The 10,702-nt window shown below is 52.2% G+C and overlaps 1 protein-coding gene across 3 annotated transcripts; it reads right to left on the reverse strand.

Moving 5' to 3' along the window:
- Positions 1-6: 6 nt before the first annotated feature.
- NELFCD (negative elongation factor complex member C/D) lies at positions 7-10,398 on the reverse strand. Of its 3 annotated transcripts, XM_024750388.1 has the most exons (15): positions 10,288-10,398; positions 6,853-6,968; positions 6,515-6,624; positions 5,546-5,655; positions 5,125-5,232; positions 4,486-4,638; positions 4,134-4,264; positions 3,307-3,472; positions 2,882-3,016; positions 2,334-2,473; positions 1,488-1,602; positions 1,060-1,155; positions 841-981; positions 411-540; positions 7-313 (listed from the first exon to the last, which is right to left on the reverse strand). In XM_024750388.1, the coding sequence occupies exons 1-15, from the start codon at positions 10,381-10,383 to the stop codon at positions 279-281; spliced, it is 1,782 nt and encodes a 593-aa protein (XP_024606156.1). In that variant the 5' UTR covers positions 10,384-10,398; the 3' UTR covers positions 7-278. The 3 variants fall into 3 exon arrangements, with proteins under 3 accessions (XP_024606156.1, XP_024606155.1, XP_024606154.1); XM_024750387.1 differs by lacking the exon at positions 10,288-10,398 and having other exon boundaries at positions 4,134-4,222; positions 6,853-6,990; XM_024750386.1 differs by lacking the exon at positions 10,288-10,398 and having other exon boundaries at positions 1,060-1,122; positions 6,853-6,990.
- Between the last annotated feature and the right edge of the window lie 304 nt (positions 10,399-10,702).

Here is a 10,702-nt window from a genome sequence, read left to right on the forward strand (position 1 = left end):
ACATCCCAAGAGGTGACGGGAACCTAGTTCCGCTACTGGGGGAAATGAGTACTATAAACAGGACTTGGGGGCAGCCCTGGACTCACGAGGAGAGGGGACTGTTCCTAATAGCCGTTACACTGCTAACACCTTCCTTTTTAAAAAAGTTACCCACCTCCTCCCACCACAGCCCATTTCCAAGACGCTGACTGGGCCTCTTCAACAATGGCTTCTGGAAAGGGTTTTTCCACAGCGGGTCTCCTGGAATGGTCTGCTCCAGCTCTGGAGGATGCTCTGAATCAGTTCACCAAGATGAAGTTAGACTTGCAGTGAGCTTTAACGAACGGAAGGAAAACAGGCACTGCGTTAGAAACAGGAGGGAAACAAGGACCTTGAAAACTGCAGCCAAGAGACGCTCACGCCAACCCTACCTATAAACTCTGTCACAGGGTCGTGTTCACCTTCTGTTTTAATGGTGCCGGCGATGCTGTCGTTCTCCAGGATAGGAAGGAAAAGCTGCACGAAGTCAGAGGTGTAGGGGGGCGCGATGACGTCGAGCACCTACGGGGAGCACAGCCTGTGAGCGGCTCCGACTACCAGTCAGACGGCAACAGTGCGGCGAGACCCCTCCCCCAACCCCCGCCATTCTGCTTCCTGCCGACAATCTCCGACATTAAGACGCCCAGGGGCCAGGCAGGTAAAACACTGTTCCTGCAGGTAGGAGGTGCCTGGTAGACTGGCATCCGTGTCACTGTCATCACCGTGACTCTCCGACGGCACGGCTCCGGAGTGCGGTACCAGATGACTACATCAAGCCAAGAAGGGCGCTGCCGGGGGAAGCGGTAACCGGCGCGCGCTGACCTCAGTCACAAAGTGGCGAATGAGGGAGATGTCGGTGTCCAGCTTCTCCAGACACTTGCGGATGTAACTGACCACGGGGAGCACGTAGCCCCGGCTCAGCAGGTGCACCATCCTGTCCAGGAGGGTCTTCTTCAACTCGAGCTGCACGGGTGGGGCGACAAGGCTGAGAAAGGGGCTGCCTTCCCGCTGTGCAGCCCAGCCCTCGGGCTGCCCGCTCACCTGCTCCATCACGTCCAGCTGGGAGTGCTCTGTCTCGAAGAGTTTCACCAGCAGCTGCAGGACCTGCGGGTGGAGGAGCTGGTGGCAGGTGCTGATCTACAAAGAGGCCAAAGGGAGCCACCCTGAGCGCTATGGCTGGGCCTCGGCTCCCCGCCGGCCCCAGAGAACCGTCACCAAAGACAGCTCGTGGCTGAGGACGGCGGGCCCAGCACTCGGCCCAGGGCCGGCCAGCCTCTGACCCATTCCTCATCCTTTCAGGGACACTTGATAAAAACGGAGAGACCTGTGGAGTCAACGAAACTAGCTCCTTAAAAGGAAGCTCCTCATTTTGAACAGAAATAACCAGCTCCGGAAGGACTGCCTTCTGAAGGCGGGGAACAGACGTGCGAGAGCCTCGGACCCGGAGCTGGGGGGTCCGCAGCCCCTACCTCGTCCAGCAGTGCCAGGTGCACCGGGGTGTGGTCCGTCTGCAGCTGGAAGTACCTCGGCTCTGACACAGTCCAGTCCACCCATTTCAGCACACCCATGGCCACCACTGGAAACCTACAGGTACACAAGGCAGAACGCTTCCTTTAAACAAAGTTCTCTAAAGGGCAAACACCAAAACAAACACCACCAACTCAAGCCAGCCCATCAAGTCACTCTACAACGTGCTCTGCCAGGGAGACACGATGAGCTGAGAACAGGCTGACGAGACCAGCATCCTCTCAAAGGCGCAGCTCGAGAACCCGAATCCCACGCTCAGCTGACTTTGGACCAACTTTGCTGGTTTGAAAGGAAAAGACCATTCATGCAACACTCCATGAGCTTGGTGGACTGGGCTGAAGCTTACTTTTATTTAGCAAACCCTCTCTTTGTCACTAGCACAAATTAACGGAGGAAGGTTCAAATGCCTAAGAGGACACCCTGTGTGTCAGCTTTTCTAGTGAATGCTTATTTAAATAATTGGCATGACACCCACCATTTCTAGCTAGGTGATACTTTGTTGGTCTAACTTTTACTGTAAATAGAGCCTCTTCTTCAAGTCAAGTTTTGTAGTTCTGGTTGGTCTTCCTTTTTCTTAGTCTAATTTGCAAATGGACTTCTGGCAAGTAAACACCTGAAAATTACTCATGCCGCTAGAACAGTTTAAAGTGCTCTCTCTCTCTTTACGAAAGAGAAAATAAATACGATGAATAAGTATCTCTGAATCTGTTTTATTTTTTGAGCTTTTAATACGAAAGCTCAAACCCCTCCTCCCCAGAGAATCAGGGTTAGAACCTCCACGCGCTCACCTGATACACTGGTAGAGGGTGCTCAGCTCGGCCACGAGCTCAGACGCCCCTTTGTTCTCATTGCAGCACAAGTTGTGAACAGTCTCAACAGCTTTCGATGTTGACTTCAGCTCGTCTTTATTGATGCTGACTCGCTTGTTCTGAAAACACATGAAGTCGGTGAATCCCGACGGTGCCCGCGACCTTGCAGTCGGGGTAACCTGGCCTCGGCCCTTCTCTCTGCAAACCCCCGTCCCTGTCTCTGAAGCGTCCCCATCACACAGCGAGACCGTCCGCCAGGGAGACCGGCGTCCGTCGGTGGCTTAGGGAATTGGTTTCGTATCTTTAGCCACACTTCAAATTACAGTTTAAATTAGTATCGTAGACGCTGTGCACCTTTCCTTGAGACATTTAGCACTTTGACTTATTTTATGCAGGAACACTAGAAAAGACATTTCTGACACTAGCTGGGCCCGTGATTCCCTGCAGCCAAAATTCCCAAATAACACCACAGAGAGGAGTTTTCTGGCTCCGTAAAAAAGTCCCTGAGTTCTCAGAACTGACAGTACCTTCTTCCAGGTCTCCACCACGCTCGCTGCGTATGCTAAGATGTGGATGTACTTGTGCTTGTGGTCCTGGTTGATCCTGGCCCCTGGTTTAAAGAGTGACTGCATGAACAGGTCCAGGAAGGCCGGCACCCGGATCTGAAGAGAAACACACAAACACACTGAAAAGGAACACAGGAGCGAGATGGCAGGTAAGTCCACACGCACCCATGGCAGGAGGGCCCACTCACGCCCACCGCTGCATGTGCTTCAGGGTTGTGAGGGCCGAGGGTGTGATGAGGAAGGACCAGGGAGAGGACAGAAACATTTCAACAGGAATGGGCACTCACTGACTTCAGAGAATTAAAAGGAACAACCTTCCAAAAGAAAATGCTTCCGGCAGGCGCTGAGGGTGTCCCGTCTTAAGGTTAAAATGCAAAGCAACTCACGAGTTCAACAGGAGGCGGGTCCATGCTTGTAAACATCTTGAACAGGACTGTGATGTCGGCCGGATTCAGGGCTCCCTTGGACAACATAGCCCCAAGGGCCTGACACGCCCGGGGGTAGGAGGCAGCTGTGCCCAGTGCGAGCGTGATCTGACTGGCGTCATGGCCTCTTGATGAAAAAAAATCGTACGTCCCATCACTGATGAGGTGGTGCCCTGTCCTGCCCTCTCCTTCCTTCTCCTTTTCCTTCCTTCCTTCTTTCAGATTTATGCTTTGAACTGTTGAGGTCCCTTTGTTTTTTCATATTTCTCTCATCCACTGGTACGTTTACTAACTGACCCATGAAAGCAACATTTAGAGCCAACTGGGAAAGAACGGTTCAGTACAGCTCAGAGGCTTCCTAAAAGGAACCACGCACTTTTGAAGTACCTTAAGACTCCATTAGTAGACAATAAAGCTAATAGGGGCTAGTTCTGTTCTGTAAGATATGGACCACGATCCAACCATCAGACTACTAAAGAGCTATTTCAGGACGGCTGCCGTGTGCCATCGATGAATCCCAATATATTGGGAATTTAGGTTCATAAATACAGTTAGGTTCATAAGTACAGTGAACTCAACGATAAGCAAACCGTTTACCAAGTATTCATCGAAGCAAAACTTTACGACGCAAGCCCTCTCCACGTATTTAAAATTAGCCCGACTTTTTCAGCTCACCTGGATAAAAGCAAGTTTACCTATCTGTCAAAAACAGGAGGACCTAGAGTCTTCGGTTGTGGACACAGGGCAATGTGGTAGGGGCGAGAGCGAGCTGACAGGCAGCCTCTCACCTCTCCTGGGCGAAGCGCTGGACCTCCTGTGCGGCCCTGCGCACGGCCGAGCCCCCCTGCTCCTCCTGGGCCAGCACGGACATCAGGGCCTGGGCGAACAGATACGTGTGCTCCCCGTGACACACCATCTTCTGGAAGACGGCAGGGAGACAGCGTGTGGGGTTTCAGGACCACAGCAATGACAAAGGCAGACAGAAGAGTCGGACTCCGACAGTTCTGCACACAAGTCCCCACCTGGGAAGGTGCCCTGCGACCCACACACTCTCCACAGTAAAGAGCACTTCCCGTTAGAAGATGCATGGCCCCATGCGAACGGCCTCCTGATCTGAGCCACGTCAAGTAAAGCGCTTACAGCAAACTCAGGGAGATTTTTTTCGAGGTTTTCTTCGCCTCCGTCCAAAATCGTAGCTAGAGAGGTACGAAGCACTCTAGAAAACACCTCCAGCTGCTGGCAGGCCGTGGACACGCTGGTGATCTCCCCTTGGTACCCCGCGTCGGAAATAAGCTGCAACACGGAAGTAAGCCACACATAGAGCTCACGAGCCGTGGCCCCGCGCCCACAGGAAGGCGGCCGCTGGCCGAGCCTGGGGTGAGGAGGGACGGGCACTGGGCGCGGGTCTCAAACTTCTGCTCGGGTCCCCGCTTCACCACTAACTAGGGTGGTGGTCCCAGTCAAGCCCCCCACCCTTGAGTCTTCGTGTGTGAGACGGAGGAGATGGACCAGGCGCTCTTAGAGGCTCCTCTCCGAACACAAGGCTCTGTCCCCTGTTCCTGCCCAATCCTAAAACACAGGCCACTGGATCCCAAAACATACAAAGTCTATGCTTTTCCCTCTGGATGTTTACGACCTACTAAAGTGAAACGACGAAAACCTTTACAAATAAAGCACGCAGGATCTTTTCAAAGGACACAGACCAGCAACCGACCAAGTCAAAATCACCCTCATTCATAAATACTTTCATCTTTTCTCGGACTCTAGGACTCTTCCTACCTTAACAGTGAAGTTGAGCATCAAACAGTCTGGGTGGGCTTCAGCCAGTTTGTAGAAAAGGTCTCTCCACGTGGTATGTGCAATCATTTGTTCAAGCCAAGCGGGGGTCTGACGACAAGCAAACAAACAAAAAGCAAGGTAAGAGGCCTAGCTTTCGCCTAAGTGAAGGTGACGTCATGGCAGCAGACACAGCAAGAGCCCCTGGGCTCCTGGCTCTGCCGCGGTCCCCCACACAGGAAGAAGCAGGCCGCGGGCTGCTGAGGGTGCCTGGTGGCCGGGCGGCCGAGCCCGAGCCCCGAACGCCCCCGCAGCGTGTGGAAGCTCCAGCCCTGACTGACACAACGCGCCACACTCCACCGTGAGGTGGAATCAGCAGAGGACTCTAGGAGCTGGAATTAAAAAAGGGAAAAAGGTTCCTCACCTCTCCTTCTTCAGTAAAGATAGAATCTGCTTTGCGGGGGTCGAAATGTTTGATCAGTAAACTCTTCAGATGATTTTCCACAGTTTCCTGAACCTGCACTGGTTCAACACCTGAAAGAAAATGCAAAGCCACGAGATGGAGAACGGCAACCTCTCAACGCACTGTGTTATTTTCGAAAAAGTCGACAGATCAAAAGTTTACATGCAAATCAGATATCACAGAACTGCTTCTGACCACTTAGGATCTGGGGCCTCTTATAAAAATTAATATTACTCATATTCGATGGTAAGACCCAAAAAAGAGTCCAGGGCAAAACACACAAGGATGCTTGTTGACGTGGAAAGGACAGTGACATCTTCGAAGCCTCGCTAGGAACAAGGACAAATTGCCAAAATGGAAAAACACCCCCCCTCCCCCATGGCAGAACAGAGCAGATGCCAGCCAGGGGGCACACTCATGTGTGATGACCGTGACGGCAGGGAGTCAACTCGTTTACGGGCAGCACCCACTCCACGATGTCATCTGTACTCAGCACAGAGGATTTACAGTAAGGCTCTACTTGGATCATAGTAGCTAAAAGCCATAATCATGCCCAGCCCTAAATTAGCCATGATTTCTGCTTGCTATAATAGACCTCTTAAAGATGGCACACTGAACATACACCGCATAGTTCTCTACTTCTGCAACACGGTAGGGAAAACAGCTCAATGAGAATCACATTTGCGGGTTATCTGTGAACCTCAATTATTGAATCAAAGATAAAAATCAAGCCGATGAAAGTGGGTAAGAAGTTCAGTTCTTACTGACAGAGGTGTTAAAAACCAGGAAAACAAACAGACAAACAGACAGAAAGAACCAGGACAGCAAAGAAGGCCTTTCCAGCTTATCGGCGTGGTGATGGCCAGCGGCTCTGTACCGCGCTCGGTAAGGTCCCGCGGGAAGGGCCAGGACCCCGCCCCCACACGGCACCTGTCTGAATGAGCCACTCGGCCAGCAGGTTGACGGTCTGGGCCACGGCTGTGTAGTTCTCTGACAAGAGCTGGATAACGTTCTCTGGAGACCCTCCCGCCTGAAAATACCTAGAAAAGAGGAACAAGCAAGCTGTGACACTCAGTTGGACGCAGATGGGCATGGGGCCGGACAGCCGTGGCAGGGTGAGGAGGAAGACAGGTTATTCAGGCTTCTAAAGTGGGGGGACCCCCAGAGGCCTTCCATTCCCGTACCGCATTCTTCTGAATTTCACGTATCATCTTTTGGGTCTATTACACAACTTTCTCCTCCCAGTGCAAACAACCTTTCTCACATACCTCTTTAGAGTGTTAAAGATGGAGGGTTCCATTATATAATCCCGGGTAGAAAATTTATGTAGGCATTCTTGCTGGACCTCGGCATCATCTTCTCCCTCTCCATAATCGTCCTCCTGCTGTTGGCAGAAAGAGCCCGGCTATTCTTCGTTACTACAAACATCCTGCAACCTCACCGTAAACCCTATAACGCTGTCCATGTCCAAAGTGTTCCGTGGACTTCCCTGTGGCGCAGTGGTTAAGAATCCGCCTGCCAACGCAGGCGACACGGGTTCGAGCCCTGGTCTGGGAGGATCCCACATGCCGCGGAGCAACTGAGCCCGTGCGCCACAACCACTGAGCCTGCGCTCTAGAGCCCTCGGGCCACAACTACTGAAGCCCATGCTCCACAACAAGAGAAGCCACCGCAACGAGAAACGCGCGCACCGCAATGAAGAGTAGCCCCCACTCACCGCAACTAGAGAAAGCCCACGCACAGCAACAAAGACCCAATGCAGCCAAAAACTAATTAATTTTTTTAAAAAGTTCAACGTATGTCATTTCATTTGACTTTCACGACAATCTCATGAAGTACGCTGGACGAGTAATGTGAGTGGCTAAGAAAACGGAATCCAGAATCATACCAAGTGAGATTGTGTGGCGACTCCACGCTGGCGGTCATACAAGTTACCGCATCTCACGCAAGACACCTCGCCTGGGCATCCATTTCTCTTCTACTGAACAAGGACAACAATGGGACCTACTCCCACTTGGCTGCTGTGAGGATTCCAGGAGCTAATTTTTGGAAGAGCCAAGCACAGCCCCTGACACTTGCTGAGTTCAGTAGGTGTTAGCTGCTATTACCGTCGTCACTATTACTATTTCGTATGTACCACGCGTGGAAGGCTTTCCAACAGAGACTGAGGAAGCGATTCTCGAAGGCCATTTGCTGTCCGTCAGAAGGTGCAGCTCGCTGGCTTGCCTCACATCAGCGGGCCTGCCTGGATGCTAGCCCCTGTCCTACACGGCGGCGACCTTGGGCAAGTCGCTGAATCTAAGGGTACCACAGGATGACGATGTGATGACAGAGGACCGAACGACCCCAAGGTCTGTCCAGCTTTAACGCTGTTACCAACAAGCAGATGCTTTTTGGACACTCACCATACTGAGCACTATACAGGAAACCTAAGAAACTGTAAGACAAGAGATGGCTTTTTCTGCTGAGGGAGTTTACAAACCAGTAACTGCCCCTAACATAATGGGGTAAGAGCTAGGCCAGAGATCAGCAAACTATGGCCCAGGGCCAAATCCATCCTCCTTCTGTCTTTGTAAGTAAAGCTTTATTGGAACACAGCTACACAGCCCCCTTTTTAAAAACATATTGTCTATGCCTGCTTCCCCCCATAAAATGGGCAGAGTGGAGCTGTGACAGAGACCTGCAGAGCCAACAATATTTACTGTCTGGCCCTTTCCAGAAAAGCTTGCCCACCCCTGACGCGGACTTACATCCTGAAAGCAGTGCTCTGGGAGAAGGAACCTGATTCCTTCACTATGGAGACCGGGGAGTCTTCTCTTGGACCTTATTTGAGTGGGAGTCTCGAGCAAGGCTTCTGAAGGAAGGCCGGCCTTTGCCCCAAGAGGCATCCTTGGGTGTCTGGATTCTCGGGCTTCTACCCTGGGCACTCATCTTTTCCACTACATCTTCTCCTGGGTCATGCCACTTCCCTGCTCATAAATCTAGAATTTAGCCTAGATCTCTCTCTCAAGCTCTAGGCTCAAGCATTCAACTGTCTATTCTCACTTCCATTCACATGTCCCACGAGTACGGCAAACTCATTAGATTCCAAACTGACCTCCTCTTTTCCCTCTAAACAGATCTGCTTCCTACAACCCATGTTTTTGTAAAGGACTCCATCACCTCTACCTGTTACCTTAAACTCACAAACCTAGAAGAGGTCTTCAATTTCTGCTCCCACACCCTGTCCAAAGACCCATCAGTTCTCTCTCCCACGTCTAACCAACTTGGCCCTTCCTTCCCTCTTTCCCTCTGCCCTTCCTTATTTGGGGCACGCTCGCAGTTGCAATGGTCCCCCAGTGGCGTGGTCTCATTCCTTCCTTTCAGTCACCTTTCACACTGATGCCACCATGACCTTAATAAGCCACAAATCTGATGTCTCTTTCTTGCTTAAAGTTTCCTATCTCCCTCAGAAAAGACATCCAGGCTCCATCCAGCAGGACTTGAACCTCCCGCTCGCTTGCCTCCGCAGTGTCGTCCCTCGGCACTCCGCACTGGCAAGCCACAGCCGGACTAAGCTATCTGCACTTCAGTACCCCTTAGCTTCTGTCGTCTGGACTGAATGTCACAGCGGCCTCCTGACACATCTTCCTGCCTCCCCCAAATCCACCCACCATGCGTGAACAGAATTGGGGTCACAGAAATTGATCTTCCACGGTCTCAAAATCCAGCTCGTGCCACCCTTCCTGTCACCTTTCTTGACTTTCTATCCTCCATGAAGTCAGAGTTAGAATGAACGTGAAATGAACATCTAGTCCAGCCCTCTCATCAGGGAGAGCCTATCAGAGTCAGTGGGCCAAATCGGGATCATGCTTAAAGTTCCGCAGCCGTGAGACTCCCCGGCCTCCTGTCTGTGGGCGTCTAGGCCTGGCTCTGCCATCCCCACCTGCTTAAGCAAAGGCCAACAACTGGAGTGCTCAGTTTATACAATGAGAACGTAGCCTAGATCTCTCTGCACTTCAGTACCCCTTAGCTTCTGTCGTCTGGACTGAACGTCACCGCAGCCTCCTGACACATCTTCCTGCCTCCCCCAAATCCACCCACCATGGGGTTAAGTGACTAGATGGCCCTTGGATATGCCCTAGTTGTAGCGCGCCGTGACCGGAAGGCTTCGGTGGTCCGGCGGTTTGCTGGAGTGGAGATGGACACAAAGGACCTAAGTGGGATCCCCATTCCTTCATGTATGAGTTTCACGCCCTCGGGCAGGGCGCTCGGTCCTCCCGGCTCACTTTCTTCATTTTCGACATGAGCAGCGTTGACACCCAACTCAGCGTCTTGAGTGTGGAATGAGCTGAGGCACGAAAGCACCTCGCCGGCACAGATTTTCAATTAGCTAAATCTGACTCTCTCTCTCCACGCCAAGCCTCCAACACCCTGGAATGATCCAACACGTGAAAGCTCAGAGTGTCACTCCCTGCCCCCAACTCTTGAACAAGTCATGCTTTTCAGCAGCTCTCAAAGGCCCTTCAGAACGCACTGCTTCCACCAGGCAACTAACCACACAGGCCTCCTTTCAGCTCCTGGAACACAGCGCCCACCTTTGCATCCCTGTACCCCGGCTTCAATGCCCTCAGTGCCCCGCCAGCCCCTTTCAACGGGGCACGCCCCACTCCAGGCTTTCTTCCTTCACAATATCACTTCAGTATGTTCCCAAAACACCTAACCTCGACTCTTGTTAAAAGGCAGGTTCCTGGGCTCCCCTCCAGACCAACTCCTCCCAGGCCCCAGGGGAGGGGCCTGGGAAGCTGGGTTTCAAACATCACTGCGGGTGGGTCTTCATTTGAGAATCAGGTTGGGGTCCCCTGGCCGAGCGACTGCGCCCAGTTCCTGCTGTGCAACCCCTGGCTTCTGGGGAGAAGGTTCTGAGCCTCCCTCAGCTTCCACAGCAAACCCCTGAAGGTCAAGGATGGACGATCCTTTCCTCCTCACTCAGGCCAAGGGCTGATTACATCAGCCAGAGCGCCCACGAGTATGGTTTACAAACAGTAAAGCACGTGTGCGAAAGTCCAAGTTCCACTTTTCCCCCTCTTGGTGCTGAGTTGGATTGTTGTAAAGATTATGGCTACTTTTCACAGTGTG

Source organism: Neophocaena asiaeorientalis, unplaced genomic scaffold (genome assembly GCF_003031525.2).
Source record: "Neophocaena asiaeorientalis asiaeorientalis breed wild unplaced genomic scaffold, Neophocaena_asiaeorientalis_V1.1 scaffold606, whole genome shotgun sequence".
Classification (NCBI taxonomy): domain Eukaryota; kingdom Metazoa; phylum Chordata; class Mammalia; order Artiodactyla; family Phocoenidae; genus Neophocaena; species Neophocaena asiaeorientalis.